Source organism: Lygodium microphyllum, chromosome 11 (genome assembly GCF_053477565.2).
Source record: "Lygodium microphyllum isolate KBCC chromosome 11, Lygodium_microphyllum_v1.1.10, whole genome shotgun sequence".
NCBI classification, from domain to species: Eukaryota; Viridiplantae; Streptophyta; class Polypodiopsida; order Schizaeales; family Lygodiaceae; genus Lygodium; species Lygodium microphyllum.
This window is the reverse complement of record NC_141145.1, coordinates 152,697,464-152,724,027: the sequence shown is the minus strand read 5'-3', so window position 1 is coordinate 152,724,027 and position 26,564 is coordinate 152,697,464. Positions and strand designations below refer to the sequence as shown.

The following is a 26,564-nucleotide window of genomic DNA, read 5'->3' as shown; positions in this document are numbered from 1 at the left end:
ACTTAAATTAATGGATGAGAAAATAGCGCATGTATCATATCCTCCAAAATTCCTATTTGTAATTGGTGTGCAAACTCTAGAGGGCATTTGATTAACCCTAACATTAGTAGTCCAACTAGGGACGACACATATATTGGCACTCTTAGTACAAAAGTAAGGCCATGTATAGGTTGAAGGACATGCATTTGTGTTGTAGAACCATTTTGTTCTTAGTCTTACTCTAACACCAAGCGGTATCTGTAGCTTGCTCATATTGTACGGACTAGAGTCAGAAGTCATAATAAAGTAGTAACTAGCATTTGGAATACTAGACACACCTATATGAAATGTGACTTAATTGGCAACCACTTTCTCATCACTAGTGCAACTTGCATCGGTTAGTAAAATAATAGCCTCACTTTGATAGGGGGTTTGTTTTTCTTATTGGTTTAAAACCAAGAAGTATCATTGGCTTGCTTACATTGCCTAAAGGCTGAAGTCTCAAGTGAGTCATAGTTGACATTGGAATACTACACACCTACATAAATTGTGACTTCATTGGTGGACACCTAGCAATTAGTGCAACTTGCATTTGTTATTGGAATAGTAGCCTCACTTTAATAGGGGGTTTGTATTAAAAGTTGATACATCCTCAAGATTGACACAAGTTAAGAGATTTGAGCTTATTATTAATAATGCTATTTTTGAGTTGTTTATTGAAATCTCAAGACATGACTTACAAGGGTATTATATCCTTGGAATATGCTCTCATTAGAGTTTTAACTACAAAGGGCTTGCATTAATAATGCTTTTAGTTCAACCTCTTCCATGGTGTTTTTCTTGGCTATCTTCTTACATAACTGGTGTTAAGAGTCACAGAATTGAAAGTTGACTTGAAATGATTACAACATAGTTATCCAATCACTTCAAGCTATGTATATGAGAGTAGCCTTCCCCTCCAATGATTAAATCCTAGTTGAATATAAGATAATGATGGTTGACTAGGTAAGTAGATATTGGCTTATTGGTGGAATGTCTTCCCTATTTAGTTTGTAACCATTTGCATAAGTAATATTATTCTACCTATTGCTACTACACAAGTGGGTGGTGGTGGTGGTGGCATTAATAGTAACAATAACAAGAGTAATAGGAACAACAATAGGAGCAAAAACTAATAATAGCAACATCAACAAGAGAAAATAAAGACCACATGATAGGAGCAATCATAGTAGGAACAATAAGGCCTTGGACATTATTGCTTAGGGTACCTTTGATGATGTATTTCACCATATCTCTAGGATTTTGGACTATAAGGCTAGACATCAAGGAGAGCCTATCCATGAATGAATTTAAAAGCATATAAAATGGTCAACTATAATTAAAGAAAATATTGATGAGAATGAAACTTTTCTAATAGTATTAGTTCTAGTGTGAAGTATGAATCCTATGAGAATTTTGGAGCTAATTTAAAGTAGTGCTTCAACTAACCCTTAAAGGCATTGAAACTTCAATACTTGATCAAGAGGGAAAGATAAAGCAAAATGAACTAAAAATGATTGATCCACAAAATGACCCTTTACCACTAGAGGAAGAGGAAGAGGTACAAGAAATAACAAAAAATAAGAATCATGAGCAACTACTATGATAAATAGGACATCAAAGACATAGGAGACAATTTTCACCATAGAAGAGGAGTTCAAGAAGTTTGATATTAGCAACATCATGATTAAATATTAAAAAAAAAGAGTCATAAGAACTCTATATTTCTTGTTTTTCCTTCATGGATGCTTATGTTGCAATATTGTTACTAGTTCCAAGCTTTAACTCATGTAAGCTATTTGAGTGCAAGTCCCATAGACCGTGTTTGCATGAAGCATAGGAAATTGCTAGTCGATGTACTAGCTAGTTGAAGGGGTGTTGAAAAATAAGATTAGATATATGGATAGTCTATTGTTGGTGGGATGACCTAACTAATTAGCTTATAATCCAACCACATTAAAAGGGATTAGTCCCTTCAGGAAATGTATATGGAAACCTCCTTTGGTAACTAATACTCTTTGGAGCATACGCTTTTAACTTTGTTTTAGAAGCTCATTATCCTACATGATTTTGTTCAAATCTAAGGGTACTCACTTGTGAGCATGTTGTGTTTAGCTTGCCCTTATGAAACCATTTCCATTTACATAAACACAAAGTTAAGGTATTGTCATTCCACAAGATGGTACAATCTTTCTATGGCTCATCCATTGAAGGTTCAAGTCTTATGAACCGTTCTAGATGTTCAAAGAACCAACACCCATGCATGATTTAACTTTGTGGGCAATTCTTGAAGGTCTTCTTAAAGAGCTTGAGGGACTTTCACTTTCGCTTGTCCAATGCTTTCAAGGGATATGTAAGTTTAGCCACAGTGGAACTTGTTCCCTATTATGTGTCTTTAAAAGGATAATGATAACATCTAAAATTGTGTACCATTTAAATAAGTGCTCTTTGTGCATGATTAGCAATAAGAGGAAACACAAAACAATTGAAATATCTACATTCTATACTGATAGTGTGTACCATTTAAATAAGTGCTCTTTGTGCATGATTAGCAATAAGAGAAAATGCAAAACAACTGAATTATCTACATTCTATATTGATTGTGTACCTCCAAATTTTAAGTTGCCCATGGCCAACATTCTTTAGTATTTATATAACAGTTGTCTTTAACAAGGTTGATGAAGGCTCTTAAAGCAAGGTTTAGAGGAAAAACTTTATTGGTAAGCAATCTTTGTTATGCTCTTGCTTGCCATCTTCTTTTACTATTTCTAGCAATACAGTTTACTTGGGACTAGTGTAGACTTCTTATAACTACTGCCTTGCAGATGAGTATTTGACTTGATAACAAGCTTACTCTCGAATGTTTTCTATAAATTTCCATTAGTCAACATCTCATTCAAGGTTCAACCTCCCGCCAAAGTAAGAAGCTTCTAATTCAGCCTCTTGTAAGGCTTGAACAAGGGTCTTCACCAGTTCTGCATTAGATCCATGCGTAACTCGCAAAATGTCATAAGCTTTTCTGTATGCCTGTATGGCTTCTTGGGTCTTCCCCAGATACCTAAAGCGCAGAGAAAGAACTTAGAAGAAAGATAAAAAACAGAAGTCTATCTGCGAGAGAGAGAGAGAGAGAGAGAGAGAGAGAGAGAGAGATCCATGAGATAGAGAAGCGCCTTACCATGCAAGTTTTCCACATGTGTAATACTGGAGCCCAATCAAGGGATGGTATGGAACGTAAGCTCCTGAAAAGGGAAGATAAAATGGCCTCAAAAAAAACTCTATGCATGAAATATCACAATCCTTTGATCACAAACTCATGTGATCTAAAGCTTACTTCCGAGGAAACATGGAAAGACAAGTAAAACTCATGCCAAGGAAATTGACTTACAAAACTCGTCCTGAGAAAATTGTGGCCTCTTTGTGGAGAACTCGTACTGAGAAAATTGACTTAGACAACTTTCACTCGGTGTGTTTCAGAAAGGCAAAACATCGGATAATTTAAAGCCTTCACATGGTTTCTGATTTCAACTTTAAAGCCTTGACATGGTGAGGTTGGGAGCAATTACTTGGAAAAATAGGGGGAAATGTTCCTTCTCAGAAACTTTTGCAAAAGTTCGGGCCAAACTCGTGAGTTTCAGAGATTGTGACTCCTTGCTGCAGGTCAAATACTATTTACAACCTTCCATACCTCATGCTTGCACGTAAGATAACCTAAAGATGCCACTGGCTGCTGCACACGGACTGGGAGACAACACTACAGTCGTATGCAATCATTTGGAGAGCCCCACCTGGAAATCATGTGAAGCTTTGGTTGGGTCTCAACTGTCCAGACATATCACAGGGGCAATGGGCCAGACATGGTGTCTTTCGTGACTAGGATCACTACAAGACTCATCATATTCCCATAACTTGAATAGATGCAAGACTAACATGACTTGCCTGACTTATGTAACTTGCTTAGGTCACAAAACTTCTGTGGTATTACAATGGAAACTGGCATTCATGTCTACATCGTACATATTTAGTGAGGCAAAACAAGGTAATAAAAGCCGATAGGGCCTGCCCTACCTAGTTCTTAGCTGGGATTGTGCACGGCTGCCTCTTAGTTAAGATTTGCAAAGGTAAACAATATGGGTTCGATTACTGTTATTCACAAATAGCTTCTTGACATTGCAATTGTGGAAAAGTGCATAGTAACAAGGGATGCCCATTTTCTAGCTTCTCATCCTAGTTCCATCCCATTCCCATACTCTCCCAATCCCCTCCCCATATTAGAGTGCTCTCTCATGGTAACAGGGGATGGCAATTCCTGCCCCCGTCCCCATTCCTGTTCCTGTCCCCAAAACCCATTCCATATTACTATGGGCAAGTAGCTTCTATGATTACAGCTAAAGTTGTTATCTGTGATGTAGCTGCTGCATGGCTAGAGGTCATTCACGCAACTTCGATTCAATTTGTGCATGATGGTGCAGGATACTGCTTTAAGTTTTGTCCTTTTAGTTGTGCATACAGCTCTCTCTCTCTCTCTCTCTCTCTCTCTCTCTCTCTCTCTCTCTCTCATATAATAGGTAATTTTATTAATTACAAAAAAAGTACAGAATTACACGGTTACAAGATGCAAGATGGCTCTAGGCCATCATGCATAACCTCAATTTACAGAAGATCAAATAACTAAAAGAGTACAAAATTCATGGGAAAGAAGCAGCAGAAATTGATATCCCTGGAAACAAGATCAATGTGCTGAATAAGGTCAAGCTGCTAATGTATAAGACCTGTCAACTTTGCAAGGTGAGCTTGTACCCTAGATACGGAATAAAAAACAAAAGCATTCCGAGATGTCCAATTGTGCTAGCAACCGCAAAGATGAAGGAATGGAAATAGAATCTTCATATGTGGTTGTGCTAGAGAAGGGTATTTAGGCCGAGCAAAGACCCAATCAAAGGGGCACAATGACATACCAACCATCTCCTGCCAAATAGTAGATAATAGGGACCAGATTTTCGGTGCCAAACGGCATGAAAGAAAACGCTAGTGAAAAGTTTCTGCAATGGTGAGGCAAAACAAACAAGCACCATTTGAGATGTGGCGTTTTGCAAGTGTTGGAGCAAGAGACAGTCCACCAAACATGATACACCAAAGAAAGACTTTACTTTTGTCCGGTGTCTTATTGAACCAACCGGCCATGATAGTCACTTCCACCAATCACAAGATTTGTGCATGCCCCAAACAATGTTGGCTTTAATGACCAGCCAATGGTGGTCCTTAGTCATAAGATGGTATAGTTGATTAGCCTAAGCTCTCCTTGTAACCAACCTTCCTTCTCGGATAGGGTGGTAAATAACCTGATTAAGCACTATTTACAGCGATTAACAAATTCACAAAATTGAAAAGTAAACTTTACCATATAATCTTGGACATTGGACACCCTGTTGGCCCCAAAACTGGCTCCCCTTTTAGTATTTATTTAACTTAATTGAAGAAGAAGTTGATGTACAATGGGATTCTCCCAATCCCTTTCGGTATTCCAACTCACCTTGTTATTCAAAATGACTAGCAAGTCTTTAATCTGATTTGCCCCTTGATTCGGACAATCAATTGGCCTTTACTTGCTTTGATGGGGATGGAAAATGCCCAAAATTCAATTATTTTCTGGTCCTTTCACTTGAATAGGCTAAAAATAGCTTCAACCTTGTTGAATCCAAGTCTTGGAGCTTCCAATTTCTGGCATGCTTCCCGAATTTGCTACTAAATCCTAATTTCTGCTCTGCAAATTAGGATTTATAGCAGAGAAATCTGAAATTTCTCAACCTTTTGTGATCTCAATGTTTCAATATTTGGAGCAAGGTTGTAGAAAGGCTGGGAGATGAGAGAGAATGTTGAGGAGAGAGAAAATTCAAACTTTCTTTGCAAAGAATTGAAAAAAATATGTCATTTACTGCTGTGGTTCTGTCTGAACAGCTTGTAAATGCAAAGAATTGAAAAAAATCAATCATTTACTGCTGTTGCCCTGTTTCAATAGCCTGTAGATGTTGTCACCTGTTGATTGGTCTTCTCTTACCCCTGACTGCCTCAGAAGGTCCTCCAATGGCCGCAGAATCAGACCAGTAACATCTCCTCCCTCTCTCTTGTAGGCTGAATACTCTAAAAATGCCTCTCTCTAGCATCTAAAGACGTTTTTCAATCTTGTATGGGCATTTTTGACAAGTGGCAACCTTCCCAAATGGTTTTTCCAACATTATTCATAATTAAATATTATTTTTTAATCTTTAAATACTAAAAATTAGTCTAATAATTATTAAAGTGAACTAAAAAATAATCTAACTGACCAATAATTAAATTGGCTAGGCAACTTCCATTCCCGAGTATCTCTATACCATCTTTGACCATCAGATTGACGTTAGGTACCACAACTGACACTTATGGCCAAATGAATGACCTAGGCCAACAACTGGCACCAGATACCACCAAGTGCGGTCTTTAACTCAAGTTAGATATGCATCCACTATTGTCACCTTCTAGAGTCTTTTGTAAAGTGTGTCACATCTGCCTTGTTCTTGATTTGGCAAATGATGCAATTGCATTCAAAACACTTCGTAGTTTGTATGGTACCCACTTTACCACATTTCTACCTCAATTTATATGGGGCAATCCTACTACAATATCCATGAAGATGCTACTCTACTTTTGATGAGAAATTGTACAAGATGTAACATCCACACTTATTTATGCCATCAACTTTGTTAAGTTGACACTATAGACAATCAAGCACATAAGACTCAACCAAATCCTTCATATGTGACCAACAAAAGTATCAGTTAACCAAGGCTAAAGTCTTGTGCCTACTAGGATATCTAGTGCTCCTTGTTGCATCCTAAAACTCGTACAAAATCTTCTTGTAAAATATCCTCATGTCAATTTGGCAATGTCCCTTTAGAAAAAAATATAAATCAATGAAGATCTCAAAGGAAGACAAAACATTGACTTTTGGGATTTGACTAAGGGCATCAACAACATTATTGGTTATGCCTTTTCAATAATGAATCTCAAAGTGAAAGTCTTGCAAAAGCTCCATCCATTTCACATGGAAGTCCAGCTAATTGCAAAGTAATTTTGGTACGTTATGGTTAGTGCAAAATGTAGAAAAACTCTGTGCTTAAAGAATTTCCACTTGAATAGTTTTCCAAATAAGCGTTCTCGCCTTAAGAGACGTAAAAAAATATGCAAATTATTTGTGTGCTTCTCCAACGACTTCCTATAGATGAGTATGTCACCAAGAAAACAACTATCTACTTCTCAAGATATGGATGAAAGAGATCATTTATCATTTGTCGGAAAGTCACGGAAGCATTTGTCAATCCAAAAGGTAGGATTGAAAATTTGTAGTATCCATACTATATACAAGATATAGTTTTTGGGACATCCTCAAGAACTATTCGTATATGATGGCACATGGACCTAAGATAAATCTTGGTATAACACTGCATACCACAAAGCAATCAATACAGTCATCCATCTAAGGCAAGGAATACTTATTTTGAGACGTTTATATTCAATGCATAAGCTCATCAAGCCGCCTCCATTTTAACCAGAAGGATAGATGCACCCCATGGAGACTTACTAGGTCCAATAAATCCCTTTGTAAGATAGCCATGCAACTACCTAGCTAGCTTGTCCTCCTCTTTCATGCTAAACCTACAAGGCTACCGAGAGACAGAATAGCTATTGGAAAATGTCTCTATCCTATGATCTAATATACTATGAGACATTAGCAAATTCAGGTAATAATGGATCCAAATATCTACTAACATCTAAATTATGATCAACATCATTATTTAAAAATAGGAGCATTACATTGTAATGTCAATGATTTAACTTTTTCAATAAAACATACATAAGTAACAACATCTCGATAAAAAACACACTCGCTAAATTCCAAGGCTAATATTATGTTTACATTAGATCCAATGATCTTAAATGGCGGACAACCCTCGATCATGAAGAAAACACTATCAATTGAAAAGAGATTATAGGGGATTTACAATCTACAAAGAGTGAGGAAAATCTATCAAAAAATCACAAGATGCAAGGATGACATTGACATGGTCAAGGCTCATGAGTTGGAAGTCCGAGGCCTTGTAGTATCGTTGAACCAAAGGTCCATTCATGGCACCAACTAATCCCAATGATCCATAGTCGCTTCCTCTACATAAAAGACACGATATGCACGCTCAATTGGTACCATTAGAGTTGAAGTTTTTGCACCAATTGAGAAGAGAAAATGTTGAGTAGAGTCATAGTTGAACAATACCATAACTTGGTTGGCTATTAATTGCATCAATGAACTTTAAAAGGTCATGAACAAGGAATGAAGCTTTTTCATGAGCTAAATCAAATGATCAATGAAGCTTCTCAAATGTCTGCTTTGATACCAGTTGAAAGTTGGAGCAGGACTGGAAGCACAAGCAAAAGCAAGAAGGGAGCAAGAGCTTTGGAGGTTCAAGCAAAAAGAAAGATACTAGTATGTGGGAACTCGAATAGTCAATATGTGTGACCTACCTTTTCTTATTCTATTGCCACTAAAAGAATAAAGAATAAAGTGACAATGATCGATGCCTGCCACTTGTTGCCAAATTCTGTCTTATTCACAAGACAACCTGCATTGACAAAGCAATCCTTTACTAAAAGTTTGAAAAACATTGCTTGAGCTTCCATAGTATTTACCAATGCCTTAGAGCTTATTTTCACCTTTTTGTTTTGTCAATAGTCCTTGTTTCCACAAAAACAAACACGTTGATGGTACCTAAAACAACAATCTTTGCTACAAGTCACCTTGCATTTGTTGTCCTTCTTCTATTAAGGTAGTGCGATGGGAACTGCCCATCGATTACCATCCATGCTCAAGGCCAAAGTATTTTTGAAATTCTTTGCATACCAATAGACATTCTCCAATGATTTATGAAGATTTGGCAATACATTGTTTTAGTCTCTAGCGCAACCCAAAAAAACACATATAGAGTAATGCCTATAGGTCGTCCAAGGCCTTTGCCTTCTCAAAAAGTCCTTGAACTCCTAGAAGTATGAGTCCAAGGACATCTTCCCCATGTCCATCTCAAATAACTTGCAAACTCAATCAGATTGACACTAGAAAATCGCTTCGAAAAACAGATAGAACTACACCCAAGTCTCAAGCTTAGGACATAGCCCCACCCACCAACTATACATCTTCCTCAATATTATAATTAATTATGTCTAAAGCATTGCACATCATCAAACTAATACAAATCAAAATATGCCATCAATTTGGCCGGCCATAGGTCCATGTTTATCTCATCATAGTTCTCCTTCCATTTTAAGAGATTAGGTTCGAATTGAAGAAGCAATGTGCGCACGGCTTTGGACACAAATGGGAAGTGGGGAGTGCTAAGCTCAACAAGCTCTTGTTGCATTTCCTTAAGTTGCGCTTGCTAAGTTGCGACAAGTGATGAATCTACATCCGATATGAGTCCATGTTTATCTCATCATGTACTTCCCTTTAAAGGGATCAGGTTCAAATTGAAGAAGCAATGTGTGCATGCCTCTAGACACAAATGGGAAGTGGGGAGTGCAAAGCTCAACAAGTTGTTGCATTTCCTTAAGTTGCATTTGTAGAGTCGCTACAAGTGATGAATCTGCATCTGACATGACAGAAAAAGACATTTGAGACAATGCCCATGCATGTGTTCAGGATTGGAAGAATCTGCATCTGACATGACAGAAAAAGACATTTGAGACAATGCCCATTCTCCATGTACTAGGGTTCACTCGCCCAACAAGGGCCTCAAAACCGAGGTGCATCATGAGAATCCATGGTGATCAAAGAGAGTAGTGGCGTTGAGAGATGAGAATGATGAAAAAGCAAGACAGAAAATATAATTGGATCAACACGTGAGAGGGAGAGATTGAAGAATGATATTACTACAGTGTGGTGGGCCCTCGTAGAGCAGGATAGCATCAGAGTGGCTTTAAACGCAGAATCAAGGTGGCTGAAATTTTACTTCTATTTAGCATCCATCATTCCCCCGTTTTCAATCAAGTTTTACATTAAGAAGGAAGTTACAGCCATCAAAATGTGGTTCTTCACTTGAGATCTCTTTATGGGGGTCATGCACATGGCTAGTGGCTTGAATTACCAATGGACCATGCATTCCATCTTGAATGCTCTAATCGAGATTGCCAATTAACATGTGGAAGCACATGCCATCCCCACACAAGGGAACTTCCAGATTGTTGCCACGAAGCTTAGAGCTTGCCTATGCTTGCAACCGGACACCACAAAGAGAGCCACCTGCATGCATCGATAGTTTACCAAGCACCACCTTCTTGGCGGACAATCGACCAAGCTTCCAACAAGCAAGATGTAAAAATGCATTACACACTAATTAGCTCTTTATTATAGCCCCAAAAATCAATTATTATCAAACTTTCCTCGAGAGTGTATGTGGACTATAAGCCAAACCCTAATTTGGGAGGATCCACTCATCTATAAATAGGAGGCAGCAACTTGTCCACTCAGCCTGTCTCTTTTTGCAGATTGCTGGCACCCTATTCTCTGCTGTCCACACCCCTTCTAGTGGATATCTCCATTCAAGTTGCTCTCCATCAATCAAGTGCCTACTTCCAGCCCTCCATCAGCTGTTGGCAACAGTTTCCAGCCCTTCTGCCTGGCCATTTCTGATTGGCGTTAGTTTTTAGCTTGCAATCAGGTGTTTCCAGCCACCACCCACTATCAAAGATTCATTCAGGTCTGCTACAGTGTGGGTTTGCAGCATATCTGCGGTTCTCGTCATCAGCAAGGGAAGCATACTGCTGTGTTTACCTTTTCCAGCTGCCGCCAGCAAATTCTGGCACTCTTCTGCCTGCTGCCCACAGTTTGTGCTGTTCCAGTCATGTTGATCCTGATCCAAACTCTTTAAATCTGTATTTGCTGCTGCTGATCACATCCTAAGGCTGTCTACCATGATTTGAGATCCATACAAAGTGCAACACTCTCTCCACCTCACATTCTCTACCTCGGTCCTTCAGAGACACAAGTTCAAGGTTCAATATCACTCTACATAGTGTGTTTATTACATTGAGCATTGTATCTATTCATTCATTATTCTTTCATCTTTTGTGTTCATTATCTCTGAGTTATCCTAACCCTCCTAAGTTCTTTTATCAATCTGTGCATTGTCCTATAATTGTGTTTGTATTCTGTGTTCGAGTATTTCTTTACATGGTATCAGAGCTAGGCACTCCCTTAAGAAACCGTGCCTAGTGGACCTTCTCGCTTATGTGACTATGCCCCAACCGACGGTTGGTTAGGGTTATTGGGTTCCAATGCCTCCTCCATAGGCACCTTACAGAAACCCTAATCCCATTCCTACCTACTTGCTCTATCCCCCTTTCCATCCCCCCTATCCTTCTTATCCACACCTCAAAGTTCTTCCTCCTCATCAGCCAAGCACACATTTACTAACAAGACTCATTTTAATGGGTCAAACTACACCACATGGTTCCTTGACTCCCAGAACTTATGAGACATCGTTTAGGTGCTGCAGCCCCAACCAGATTCTCATCTTGTTCTACCTGAGATTGTCCATTCTTGGAAGGCACATAATGCCTCTACCATTGTTAAGTTAATGCAAGGGTTGCTCTAGCTAATAGCTTCAGCATTTTGACCTTGCGTTTGAGCAGTGGGAACACATAAGTGACCACTTTGCAACTCACAATGGGACCTATTGTATCAATATTAACCATGGGAGCCAAGAATTCAAGATGCTAGATTGGAACGACCTTAAGGTCAAGTTGGCTGAATATCAGCCATGATGGGTAGTTGTTCTTGTCTAGCTTCTCAATGATGGGATTTTCACTGATCTCTGCTATTATCACCAAATTAATACAACACAAGTAAGTTTTCCGTAACCTTTCACATCAAGTACACAACAATACACCAAGTAGCCTTTTTCACTAATTACTCAACAATACATGTAATCCTTAACCTCTTACAAATAAAACTTATGTTTGCTTCTTGACAAACACCTTAGAACTTACAGATTCAAAATATGTAATCTATTACTTGCAGGAGTTCCTAAGTCCCCTAAAGACTAGGTCACATTGTTCCTAAACAAACTCCCAAAGAAATATTTCCACTTTGTTCAAGTGATTTCATGGCCGACTATACCCACGTTTTACTATGTTACCCTCGGTTATTCGATCAATTTCATAACACTCACTCGGTAGAGGGGGACTCTTGTCACCACTTCTCAAAAGGGGCAATAAGGGAAAGGCAAGAAGGCTCGAAATCAAAATCAAAATCAAACTCAAAGAGTGAATCACAAGGAAACACTCAATCTTCTTAAGGCTAGAGGTACATAACCAAAACCCAAAAAGTAGACCCCCATCCCTCAATCTCAAGGTAACTCCCAATAAGGGAGACAAGATGCTAGCAACCAAAATTAGGGATAGTGGAGATCTCAGACCCATACAACCACCGATCGGCTTTTCAAAAACCCAATCTCTTGGATGCATGGCAAGTCCAACCACATGGCACCAAATAGCAAACAAAAGAGACCATACTTGTTCCTAAGCAAGAAAGAAAGCAATGACAAGAGATCTCTTCTTTGGTAGTACAAAAAAAGAAGCAAGAGCTATTGGAAATATTGCATTTTGACAATGCAAAGGCAAGAGAAAGACCACCCATTAGTATTCTCCTAATAAACATATTGTATTGGAAAGGGGTTCGTAATTTTTTTCTCTAGGAGTCCTTTTTGCAAAAGTAAAAATAGCCAAGTACAAAGGAATAAAATCGCATGATAGAAACCCATGGCTGTTGACCAACACATGTAGCTTCAAACAAAGCCCATCAAAGAGCAATCATGTTAGTCTCCACATCTGAAATAGCTATAGATATGATTCCAAGACATCCAAGAAATGCAAAGTTGTGTTGAATCCTATTTCCAAAGCACAAAGCAAATAGACTGAGTGATTTCATGCAAATGGGTCTTTGACCAAGGAAGCAATATCAAATAATATGAAATCGTTGGCATCATGATTGTTTGAGCCACTTTAAGACACGCATGAAAAGGCCATGCCTATGATTTCCAATAGGCAAACTTGTCCACTTGGGAGGACAATGAACATCTTTTCGATAAAAACCTCTTGATTCAGAAGGAATATGTTAGACTCTCCCTTAGGAGCACTTGCTATCATGCTGATTTGTTCCTTCTTATGCTTATGCGACCGAAATCCAAGACCAATCAGTACTTGATGAGCTTGAGCAAAATTGTCATTCCTCAAGTCTGTTGTTGCAAAAGTATTGACTTGAGATTTCTTGCGATGATAGTTGTCTTATGACCACAGATAAGCAATGCCATACAGTCAATACACTTCAAGCTAACCCAACTTACTATAAGACCACTTCACTGCACTCTATCATCCTAGCTCGAAATCTCGCCTTGCCATGAAAGTTGATATATCACCCATTGCTTGACAAGATTATGATCAAAGAGGAACTACAGACACATATAGAGATCCATTAAAGCAACTTCTTGGAGAAAACATTCACCCCTGTTGGGTATTTGACTCACGCACACCTCACTTGCGCCTACGCTCATATGGGAGTGTCGGTGATCAGTAGGACACTGGGGCACTTTTTACTCTCGGTAGGAGAGGTTTTCTCCCCCAGACTTATGGTCTTATTGTCGAATGTACTTATGTGCTTATGTTACACACATTTGGGCACTTAGTGTGTGTCGGGTGTGAACACCTCCTACAACCCTAAGGTTTAAGGGTTGTACTTTGTACTTTCTGGTTACACTCATTCAGTCTATTCTCTTGGGTGTCGTGCTTCAACTCTGTCTCTCACTCTCACACTGTCTACTGAATCTAAGCTGCACCTCGATCCTTCCATCTCACATTTGGTATCAGAGCACAGCTCTGAGCTCAGCTCCTGCCTGCAGCGTGCAGTCCTGACCACACTCGAGCCACCTCTGCTTTGCGTGTGCTCCAAGTCATCAGTCTTCAGCATGCCAGTGCTGTTCGTCAGACGTCGCTTCCTGCCTCCAGCTTACAGAGCAGACGTCTCCAGCTAACTTGGGGCACGCAACCTGTCTCCGGCGCAACGTCTGCGCAGCCACGTCAGTCTCGTCAGGCGTCATGTCAGCTGCAGGCATTGACGTCTGCCAGTGCGCTGTTCGTCAGCGCCCAAACGGCCGCCCGTCTGCCCCGCAGTCCACGTCAGCCACGACGCTGCCTAAGTCGACTGTCATCCCGTTCGTTCGTCAGACGCCAGCGTAGTCAGCAGTTAGGCGCCAAGTCGTCGTCAAATTCCGCCAGTTGCAGATGCCACGAAACACGTTCTGTCCGCCCCCTGCAGTCCACGTCAACACTGACATTTGCCTGTTCGTCCGCTCCATACAGCCCACCTGACTGCCCCGTCTGACCAGCGACCTGCCACACTGCCCCGTTTGCCTGCAATCCACGTCAGGTAATTTAGAAAATTAAAAAAAAAAAAAAATCAATTTCTGGCAGAGGAGGTTCATACGCAGCAGGGACCACAGGCATAGCACAGGTGTGGGATAAATTTGATGCAAATTTCTGGACTGGATCATCAGAAATTTTGGGGCTTTTGTGTATTTTGAGGACAGTTGCATATGAACTGCTGGTACAGTCACAAAAAGACTGTTTTGACAGAAATTTTGGCAAAAATTTTGGGGATTTTGATATAACAGTGTTGCAGTGCACTGTTTGCACCTTGGGAAGCGTCATTAAAAGACAGTTTTTTGACAGAGTACACCCTTGCACATTAATTGCAGAAGCGTGTTTGCTGCAATTTCTGGAAATTTGCAGATTTCCAGTCCATACTGCTTTGACATTGCTCATTTTGTCTTTGGAAATTTGTCATCATGGCAAATCAGGGAGGTGATGTCTTTACGTATGTATCCAAGGAAGACAGATTGGACGGAAACAACTATTCGCTTTGGTCATTCATGATGAAGAATGTATTAGTGGCCAAGAATTTATGGGATTATGTCAGTGGAGAGGAAACTCGACCAGGAGTTGTAGCTCCCGTTACTCCTCCTCCCCATGGCGCACGTGGACAACGGGGACCTCAGCCCGCTCCACCTCAACCACTTCCTCCAAGAACTGCAGCTCAAAAAGCTTGGGATACACGTGATGCACAGGTCTTGTCACTGATTGCTCTGGCAGTTCAGCGGTCCATCGTACCTCATATCCGTTCGGCATCTTCTTCACGAGATGCATGGTTGACTTTGGAGCATATGTTTGCAGGAAAGAATGAGACTAGAATCTCTTTCTTGAAGAAAGAGTTGGAAACTTTCAAGATACATGAGGGTGATTCTATGCAGGATCACTTAAATAAGATTCAGGACTTGAGGGAGCAGCTCATGAATGTAGATGAGTATTTTTCGGATGTACAGTTGATATCCACCACCTTGAATTCCTTACATCCTTCGTACTTGTCTTTTCATACTGCATTGAACCTCACCATGAGGATTGCTGAGCACCCACTCACTTTTATTCAGCTGGTTAATTTGCTTCTAGAGGAGGAGCAAACACGGAAAAATAGTGGTGTGGATGCTATAGTCTCTGAGCAGGCTTTTGTGGCAAGACAAAAAGGCAAAAACAGCAAGGTGAAAAATGCTCCATAGAGCTCTGGCACTTCGGGCACATCGCAGAATCAGACACAAGGGGGGACGCAAGCTAAAAAAGGAAAATGTCATTATTGTAAGAAGCCCGGCCACTATATCACTGAGTGCAGGAAGCGCATTGCCAAAGAGAAGGAGTCAGGAATGTCTGTTTCTACTACTCCTTCCACTGCTAGTGAGTCCGCGTCCTTTGTTGTGGACAGGGACTATTGTTTTTACACTTGCAGTTATGACATCTCTTGGGCCGATAGAGCACTTAGCTCTACAGAGGATGCTGACACTTGGTTCTTTGACAGTGGTGCTTCTAGACATATTACATCTCGCAGAGATTTGTTTGCTTCAGTTAGTGCACCTCCCGTTGGGAAATCAGTACAGTGTGCCAATAATGCATCATACCCTGTTCGTAGTATTAGGGAGATTCAGCTCACAGCCATTGATGGCTCTATTCTCCGCCTGCAGGATGCTTTGTTTGTGCCTGGAATCAAGAAGAATTTGCTTTCTATTTCTTCTTTGGCACGTTGTGGTTTGCAAGTCACATTTGATGATGACCGTTGTATGGTGAGAGATAAAGAACGCATGATTTTGGTCTTGACAGGATCTTTGTGTCATGGTTTATATGAGTTGGATCCTCTTTCAGTAGATCAATCGGCATACTTGACATCCACTCTTACTCCTGCTATGATACAAGCGGAGTTATGGCATGCTCGTTTGGGGCATGTAAACTTTGGCAGCTTGATGCTTTTGCAGCGTACTCAGATGCTGGATGGCTTACCTCTCTTGGAGAGACCTCTTGAGCACTTATGCGAGGGATGCATTTTGGGGAAAATGCATCAGTTCTCATTTCCTCGTGATGTTGCTTTCAGAGCAACAACTAGATTGCAGTTGGTGCATTCAAATGTTTGTGGGCCTATGCAGACCATGTCATTGGGCGGTTGTTATTATTTTGTGACATTCATTGATGACTTTACACATTTTTGCTGGGTCTACTGTTTGAAAAAGAAGTTAGAAGTGTATGATGCATTTTTGGCTTTCAGTGCACTTGTTGAAAATCAATCTGGATGCAAGATTAAGACTCTCCGTTTGGACCGAGGGGGGGAATACATGTTCTCTATGCTGAATTCCTTTTTGCAGCAGAAGGATATAGTCCATCAGTATACTACAGCTTATACTCCACAGCAGAATGGGGTAGCAAAGAGGAAGAATCGGTCACTCATGGAGATGGCCAGATGTATGCTGAAGGCAAAGAGCTTGCCTCATAGTTTTTGGATGGAAGCAATCATGTGTGCTTGCCATATTTTGAACAGATGCCCTACCAAAGCCTTGAAGACTATCACACCTTTTGAGGCTTGGAACAGCCGTAAACCTTCTGTTGGTCACTTTCGTACCTTTGGGTGTCTTGCCTATGCCCATATTCCACAGGTACTTAGAAAAAAGTTGGACAACAAGGCTGTTAAGTGCATTTTTATGGGATATAGCAATGAGAGCAAAGGCTACAGACTCTATGATCCCGTTACAAAGAAGGTTTTTGTCAGCAGGGATGTTGTTTTTGATGAAAAATCAGAATTATCCTTGGCTGGTTTGGACACATATCAGGCTGCCCGTGATGTTTTTGAAGGGCTGCTGCCCATTACTTTTGGTGATTCAGCTAGAGCTTCAGAAAATGAACCTAATGTTCAGCCAGCTGCTCCTATGGAAAGTGCAGAAATTCAGCCATTGGCTGATCAGAATATTCAGCATCATGCTGAAACTGAAATTCAGCAAGAGCTTGCACACAGTCAGGATGCTAGACAGCTACCTAGATGGTATTTGCAGACTATGCAAGATAGTCCTTTGGATGCACCCATGGCTGGTCGTACTAGAAGGCAAACTCGTTTGCATGATTCAGCACATACCATGGAGTTTATTATGGCAGCAAGTACTTTTGATAATGAAGAGTCTGAATGTTATGAGGATGCACAACACAGTGTGCATTGGATGGCACCTATGCAAGCTGAATTAGATTCTATTACTAAGAATCAAACTTGGGATTTGGTGTCCTTGCCATTTGGGAAGAAAGCCATTGGAACAAAATGGGTCTACAAACTAAAAAGGAAAGCAGATGGATCCATTGATAAATACAAGGCACGGCTTATAGCTAAAGGCTACGCACACAAAAAGGGCATTGATTATGAGGAGACATTTGCTCCTACTTCCCATATGACGACCATCAGGTCTATGATTGCTTTGGCTGCACATTATGGTTGGACAGTGCATCAGCTAGATATCAAGACTGCATTTTTACATGGGGAACTTCAAGAGGAAGTTTATGTACAGCAGCCCATTGGTTTTGCAGTTGAAGGCTCCGAACATTTGGTATGCAAGCTCAAAAAGGCACTATATGGTTTGAAACAAGCTCCTAGAGCTTGATATGCAAAAATAGATGCTTTCTTGCTTGGTCAGGGGTTTCTAAACAGCTCATCTGAGTCTACCCTTTACGTATGTAAAGAAGGGGGATCTATGCTGATTATATGTCTTTATGTTGATGACCTTTTGCTCATTGGAAAACATGCTGATCAGATTTCAGCATTCAAACAAAATTTGCAGCAAACTTTTGACATGTCTGACTTGGGAGTTTTGCATTACTACTTGGGCATCCAGTTCATACATGATGCTCGAGGTATTGGGCTATCACAGTCAAGGTATATTGGGCAGCTTCTTGAGAAGTTTGGCTTATAGGATTGCAAGCCAGTTTGCACTCCCATGGAACCTAGATTGAAACTGTCATTACATGATGACAGTGATTTGTTTGATATACATACATATGCTCCTGCAGTTGGATGTCTTATCTATCTATGCAATACTAGGCCGGACATACAGTTTGCAGTTTCAGCTTTGAGCAGGTATATGCATCAGCCACGTATGTCACATTGGCAAGCTGTCAAGCGTGTTTTTCGCTACTTGCAGGGTACTCGTTCTCTTGGGTTGCTTTATGCCAAGGGGGGACCACTGTAGTTACATGCTTACAGTGATTCTGATTGGACTGGTGATTATGATACACGTCACTCCACTAGTGGCAATTGTTTCTTTCTTGGCTCTTCTTGCATTTCTTGGCTTAGCAAGAAACAATCCACTGTTGCCACATCGCCATGTGAAGCTGAATACAAGGCAGCTTTCACTACCACAGTTGAATGCGTATGGCTTAGACGCTTGCTAGCTGATTTGGATGTATCTGTTACGGAGCCTACTCCTTTGTTCACTGAGACAGTCAAAGTGCCATTGCAGTGGCACGGAACCCAGTGTTTCATGCTCGCACGAAACACATTGAGATTCATTATCACTTTGTCAGAGAGAGGCTACATGCAGGTGATATCAGCCTTGTCTATTGTCCTACCACCAGTAATGTGGCAGACATCTTCACCAAAGCTCTTCCTCATGACAAATTTGAAGCATTTCGCGATGCTTTAAATTTGATATCCTTTGGTGGCGGATGATCCTTGTACTCTTGATCACTCTTCACTCTAGGGGGGGTTTGTTGGGTATTTGACTCACGCACGCCTCACTTGCACCTACGCTCATATGGGAGTGTCGGTGATCAGTAGGACACTGGGGCACTTTTTACTCTCGGTAGGAGAGGTTTTTTCCCCCAGACTTATGGTCTTATTGTCGTATGTACTTATGTGCTTATGTTACATACATTTGGGCACTTAGTGTGTGTAGGGTGTGAACACCCCCTACAACCCTAAGGTTTAAGGGTTGTACTTTGTACTTTCTGGTTACACTCATTCAGTCTATTCTCTTGGGTGTCGTGCTTCAACTCTGTCTCTCACTCTCACACTGTCTACTGAATCTAAGTTGCACCTCGATCCTTCCATCTCACAACCCCTAAGGGATAGCTCAAATGTCTCATAATACTACCCTTAGTCACCACCTCTCCATGCCAACCCAAATTCTGTAAGTTCCACTCTATACAACTAATAAGAGAAAACTAATGTAGCGAGACTAATGGCTATCCCCCTTTCTATCCCTCCTATCCTTCTATGAAATTGCACCCAAGGCTATTGGCCAACACGTGTAGCTTCAAACAAAGCCCATCAAAAAGCAATCATGCGAGTCTCCACATCTGGAATAGCTATAGAGATGATTCCAAGAGATCTGAGAAATGCAAAGTTGCATTGAATCCTTTTTCCAAAGCACAAAGCAAATATACTGAGTGATTTCATGCAAACTGGTCTTTGACCAAGGAAGCATTAGCAAATAATATGAAATCACTGGCACCACAATTGTTTGAGCCACTTTAAGACACACATGAAAAGACATGCACGTGGAGATCCATTAAAGCAACTTCTTGGAGAAAACATTCATCCCCAAGGGATAGCCCAAATGTCTCATAATACTGCCCTTAGTCACCACCTCTCCATGCCGACCCAAATTCTGTAAGTCCTGCTCTGTACAACTAATAAGAGAAAACTGATGTAGTGGAACTAATGGCTATCCCCCTTTCTATCCCTCAATTGACAATTAGAGTCAACATTAGAAAAACTGCACAACTCCTAGAAACATGGCGAGTGATGGTTCTGCTTTTAAGAGCGTACACAAGCAAGATTTCCTGGTATTTTCACAGGAAAAACAGAAAATGAATATCAACTTACTCTCATAGGCTGGAAGAGCCTTGTGGCAATATGCAAGAGCAGCTGGCCAATCTTCTAAAGCCATGCAAACCTGAGAACAAGACCAGGTAAAATCCATGAGCATTTTGGAATGCCTAACTACAAGCTATAGCAATATGGCTCCTTTCAATGGTTATGGAGAGGGGAGGAAAGGCTGTACCTTCAGTAAGTTGTCATATGTTTTAAGTCTTTGTATAGAATACTTCTGAAACAATTGTGTTTGAAGCTGTTCCACACGCTCAAACAAATGTTTTGCATGAACATAGTCCATTTCTTACATTAAGGTCCACATAGAAAATTATTATAGAAGTGTGTGCCAATTGCAGTTGATGGAAAATCATTTCTGTTATTTGTCACAACAAATTTGCAAAACCTGCTAGCATTTAGATGAAGACTTGCTGCATCAACTAGGATACTACCAGCACATAGAAGTCCTGTAGCTTCAGTTGAAGATGCATTAATGTCTTCCATACGTTTCAACACTGTTCTTTTGTCATGCCTGTCATTACAAGTCTGACAAATCATAATTTCTGAATTTCCTGTAAAATGTTGATGCTGTCAAATCGCAATGTTTTTTTAACTAGACTCTAAAAATAAAAGCCTTTCAGCTATAAAAACAAGCCAAATACATTGAAGAACAAAACGTGGGAAAGGAGAATTCCTGAATCAGGTAACAGTATGCCTTTGCACTTTCTCTTAACGCATTTGAGTTCCTCCAAACGACCATCATCCTATATTGCAACATGACTTTCCTTCAACATAGAATAACTAATAAGACTAGCACACATAAAAGGAAAAATTTCTACCTGATCCAAACACCGTGGACAGCAACAATCAAAAAAATACTGCTCCTTCAAGGACTTCTGGCGAATTGGCAAGGGTTCACCTAGATCCACATAACTTACAGTAACCTTGTAATCCCCACAGCATCAAGCAATGAGGTCAAAGTAAGAAAACCCTCTCAATGTATTTGTACAAGAAGATTCTACTAGTAGACAAGTCGGTCAAAAAAACCAAGGTCAAAAGGAATGAACACATTTGGTTCCACATATAAATGCACAAATTGGTTACTGAAACACAATTTGACAACATTGAACAAAATCCATGCATAAAGATAACTATACAGAGTGCACCACAACTCATCCTCCCTCCAAGGGTTACTATACTAGCTAGCTAAACACAGTGAAGACTGAATAATTTACCAAATTCGGAAGTTCAAGATGAGAAGCTTCTTCATGATGAAAGACTGTGCACTATGAGCATGAGAAAAGCGAAAATATCACTTTCACCACAAAGAAAATTGGTATCAAAATTATTCACAGAAAAGAAAGATGAGAAGAAGATGAAAAAGGAAGAGGAAGAGGAAGAGGAAATGAAACATTCTGGTAATAAGAGATAGCCATCAAAGAAAAGGGAATACAAAGAGAAGTTGAAAGAGTATGACAGAGGAAGCTAACAATGTGTACAATCAACATATCAGCACGAGATCCTATCATCCCTTGCATCATCAATGCTAAGCCTCTAGAGGCAACATGGACATATTTGGTAATATGTATCACACAATGAGTTCATCATGGGCATGGTAATTGAAGCATAGGGTCCGAACTTTATGAATGACTATCAACTAGTGACTACATGCCTTACTGCCCTTTAAAGAAGTGTTGGGCAATGTCAACAGTGGTGGATAGATCAACTCATGGAAAAGAGGAGACAGAACAAGTGTGGGTGAATGTGAGAGAAAAGAGGGAGAAGACAGTAAGCAAGGATGTGAACTTAATAATCATGTTGATAAATCGTTGATACATGCTGACAAATAAGGGTCTTACCCCTCTCCTTTACCCCTTGGAACTTTATTTAATGCAAGAAGGTGTTGAGGGTGTTCCAACCAACACATACATACTCTTATATACAAAGATGTGTTCTCACACGGGAAGGACAAAATATCTAGCAAGCCCCCCTTGGGTCGTAGGTGATTGCATAAACCCATACGAAGGTCCTACCTGAAGATCTGGCCAGTTAAAAATGTGATGCCATAAGAAAGGTCTTCCTCATAGAAGCAATGCCTAGTTCTGTTACAACAATCCTTTTAAAAAGAGAGAATACGAGAAGAGGTACATGTTTCTAATCATGGCATGTCTAACTGAAAACTCAGAAGTAAATGACCTAGCATGGCCAAAGGCACTATGTGCATGGCTCAAACACGAAACAAAGTCAAGTATGGCTCGAAGGCTACAAGTTCTGGCACTAAAGTCTGTACATGATTTTTTCAGACTCCTCTCAAAGACATGGGGCATGTGTAGCCTCACTCAAGAATTTCACTCCTCAAATGGAAAGTTTGGCAAGCGATAGAGAGAAATACAAATTATTTTGGGTATATCATCCGAACAAAGCACCCTGCACAAAGACAAGGTATGAATATTTGCAATGGAAATATCTTTTATCATTGTGAGTACATGGTCAATGTTGTTTCCAATCACAAACTTTTTTCCTTCTTGTCCAAAGAAGATTTTGACCACTTCACAACTGCAAACTGCTGAAGGTGTTATGCAACCAGGTTCTTCTTGCAACCATGTGAACATCACTTCCTACTTGGCATTCTCTAGGTCATGCATTAGCCAGGTAAAGCACCTCATCAAGAACTTTATTTAGTTAGGAGGATACGGGAACCCAACCATTGTGAAGGTGCCTTGGGATGTTATTATGCAACCTAGATCTAGAGGAGGCTTAGGAATCATACACCCAAAAAGTTAAAAGAGAATCCTTGCCATGTTCTTTACTTTTGACCAAATTTTGGATGACTGAATGAACATTTAAAGAACCTCTTGTTAGGGTACTGAACAAGTGTTCCCATCCTTTCTCCAGACATTTTTCTGAAAAAATTTACAACTGCAACAGCTCCACTTAGAAGAGAAGTAGAAGATTTAGGAGTGTTAGTGGATTGCAATTGGACTTGCATTGTTTGAGTTGATTGATACTAATATATTTTTGCCTCCAATTTCTGTACGTGTTGCTGTAAATATTAGCGAAGAATATAAACTTTTGCTAATCTTTCTATCATACCAGAAATTGCAACATGGGTCCAGTTTATACTCTGAAGTTCTGCTGTCCAAGTAGTTCCATGAACTGACTAAAGATACGGTGAAGCATTGTATTGATGACCATCATAATCAAACTTGTTATGGCATTAATGACTTTCTTTTTTTTGCGAGTAAAATGTGGCTGATTATATTACTCAAAAAAACTGATTACAACGGAGTGCTTATGTTCAATAGACTAGCTGGAGCTGATGCAAAGTCACAGATACATCATGTATACAAGCCTCTCAAGGTGGTCTGGGGGGGGAGGGGGCAAGAAGCCATTTGGGGGGGGGGGGGGGGGGGGGGGGGGATGTATCGCCAAATGGGGCTGCCTCCCTGCATCATGAAAAACAGGTCCTGGCCGCCCCAAGTGCACATGAAATGACAACAGAGCTCCTAACGGGCCCTGGACTCGCCTTGCAACTGATTCCAACGGCCGCGGAGGGAGTGGATGATGGAGGTCCAAAGCTCTGCTAAGGTCATCTGTACAGAAAGTCTCTCTCCGCCGAAAGCCTCTTGACACTGCACCTTCCAGATATGCCATCTAGTAAGACTCCCTAAGATCTCCCATACCTCCGAGCGGCTTGCTATGGGCTCCAATACTTGGTGGATGGGTAGAGCCTCCAAACTGACCATTGTGCATGAACTTGCCTCAATAATGAATATCATGTCCTGCATCCCGGCCTCATACAGAAGGTGACAGCCTTGGCTGACTACCTGCCAACAGAAAGCTCCCCATGAGATACATCCAAGGCTGGGTGCTATACTGCGAAGGATGCGGCATGCTCCTCTCCACACGAGCTGCGCCTTCTCACATGACCAAAGGCAGTGCTTTGGGGTTTCCAGAGGCTGCTGTGTGCAGCGCTTACAACTTCCCTCCTTTTGCATCTGGGCAAGCCAAGCCTCCATGTGTCACCAGCCATAAGAAATATGACACCCTCCTCGGTCTCCAACTATCCCATAGACGGCGCCAGAAGGTCTGTCGGAAAGGCTCAGTGATGCTGTGCTCCACCTAGTGCCTGCTATGTGATGGCGCCTGATCCATATCCTCCTACATTAGTACGTAAATGCCACTCCTGGTAGTGTACTCTAGGAACTTGGGTAGCTTCTTGGCGACCGCAGTGGCCGGCCATAGCCACTCTCCTGGATTCCACTCCAGCTCATCAAGTGGTCTGCCCTCCCAAATCCAAAGGCGCCACTCCTTGAGCTCCTTCCAAAAAACATAGGGGTCCAGTCGCTATGTCTTCCCCTAAAGGCCCACCACCCAAATCCTCCTCCATGAAAGGGTGGCTATCCTCTCATCCTGCTGTCTATTGTCAAGGGCTAGAGGCCCCCCTTCCTGAACGGCGAAGAAAGTCCCCTGCGGGGTGCCGCCCACTCTAACTGCCACTTGTAGAGGGATGCCTGTTGGTGAAAACCTAGCATACCTCCCCGGGCTCTATCGGCTCTCGAATCGGGGGAGCAAGCCACTCCAGAGGTATTGTTGCGTCTATCTCCCTTCTCCTCAACTCCACTTCTCTCTGACAACCTAAACCTCGCTACAACACCTCCTTGTCCACCATCCTGTACACCTCCCGCCATGTGCTGATGGTACGAGCCGGGCCAGCCTCCCAACCAGCCCACTGGATGTGGGGGTGCTTGCCGATCTGTGCCCCTTCCCGATCTTTGACCTGGGGGTTCCAGATCACCGGCTAACGGTCTATCTCTTCTTGGCAGCCTAGGGGGCTCTGGATTAGGGCCTTACGGAGGCCCTGCCACACGCGGAGTAAGCTGCATAGGAAAGGTGATCTAGGGGGGGTGATCTGGGCTGACGTGAAGATCCATCTTAGGGACGGCCTCCACTCACTGCCAAACCTTGGTCTACAGTCCTGAAGGCCCTCTTGCAATAAGACCTTCTAGGTCTACCCGCTTGGTGTGAGGCTACGGGCAACTAGCTTGTCCAAGAGGGCCATACTCTGATACTCTGGGTCTATGATCCCAAGCCCTCCCTCTGACCGATGCCGTATGATGGTCGCCCACGCCACCTTGGCTTTGGAATCCGTGGACCCATCTGACCCTGACCAAAGGAAGTGGCATTAATGACTTTCACTATTGTGTTTTCAATAAGCTTGCAACAGTGTTTACATATGCCATTAGTGATGGTAGGATGGCTGCAACTTGAAGAAGCAAAGACCTTTACAGAAACTGCCTTCTAGGAAGGGAAAACTTTCAAAGTTAGCTTTAGCACCAACTTTTTTGCAGTATTCTCTAAAAGCTGGTTAGAAGAAGATGAAAGTTGAGGAATAATAAATGACTTTCCTTTGCTACTTTGAATCTTCAAAGTTTGAGGCATAAGCTCTTTCTTCTACAAAGAACTTATATCAAGTTGCCATAGTTGAGGAACTTTGATCTCAAACCAATTTATTATTTCTCGTAGAAATCTTTGAGTGGATTTATTAGCTTTCACGATTGTTGTTTTCCCTTTATCCTTGTCACTATTAACACCTTCTATGACCCTAGGAATAGCTAAAGACATGCAACAGAAAACCATGTAACATTGAATGGCTAAATGTGCAGAAGCTGTCTTCATATTTAGACCAAAAGCGTGAGTATACAGGATTAACATATCACAAAGATAAGAATGTTCTACTGAAATTACATAATTTAGACTAGACTTGAAGAAAATAGGACCATTAGAAAGCGTGAAACTAATGATCCTACAATCATATCCATGAACTCATTATGCCTAGTATCTAATATTGCTACTATACAAGAAGCATTAAGACCTCTTCTAAGAAGAGGTATAATTTCTATGGCAATATATCCTAGATATAGATAAGAAAAGTTTGGTGATTTTTGAATTTTATGCATGACTGTTAGAAAACGCTCACTCAAGGACAGCCCTTGGTTTATGCAAATTGGGACAGTTCATAGTTCCATGTTAGCATGCCATGTGTGAGCATGCATGCCATGTTATGTGTCGACATGATGTCATGCCATGTGGCATCCTCTTGTGATGACATGTGTTCCCCTTAACCTCCTAGGCTATAGTATAAATAGGGATCATGGGCTACAAGCCCTTTCTTGCCAACACTAGTTGTGAGGCTACTACGAGGTAACCCCTCTTCCAGTTCTTGTCTTGTTCTAGTCTTGACTTGTAT

The 26,564-nt window shown here is 41.1% G+C and overlaps 1 protein-coding gene across 3 annotated transcripts in view; it reads right to left on the bottom strand.

Annotated features, from left to right (window-relative positions):
* Positions 1 to 2,599: 2,599 nt before the first annotated feature.
* LOC148029539 (histone-lysine N-methyltransferase ASHR1-like) overlaps positions 2,600 to 26,564 on the bottom strand; it is a 128,485-nt gene continuing 104,520 nt past the window's right edge. The window contains exons 7-13 of one of the 3 annotated variants that reach the window (XM_087688397.1): positions 21,154 to 21,258; positions 21,012 to 21,078; positions 20,764 to 20,889; positions 20,508 to 20,620; positions 20,330 to 20,399; positions 3,194 to 3,257; positions 2,600 to 3,076 (exon numbers count right to left, since the gene is read on the bottom strand). In XM_087688397.1, the coding sequence (XP_087544523.1) occupies positions 2,911 to 3,076; positions 3,194 to 3,257; positions 20,330 to 20,399; positions 20,508 to 20,620; positions 20,764 to 20,889; positions 21,012 to 21,078; positions 21,154 to 21,258 (711 nt within the window). In that variant the 3' untranslated portion in view covers positions 2,600 to 2,910. The remainder of the gene's footprint in view (positions 3,077 to 3,193; positions 3,258 to 20,329; positions 20,400 to 20,507; positions 20,621 to 20,763; positions 20,890 to 21,011; positions 21,079 to 21,153; positions 21,259 to 26,564) is intronic. The other 2 variants (XM_087688395.1, XM_087688396.1) reach the window with 2 other exon arrangements.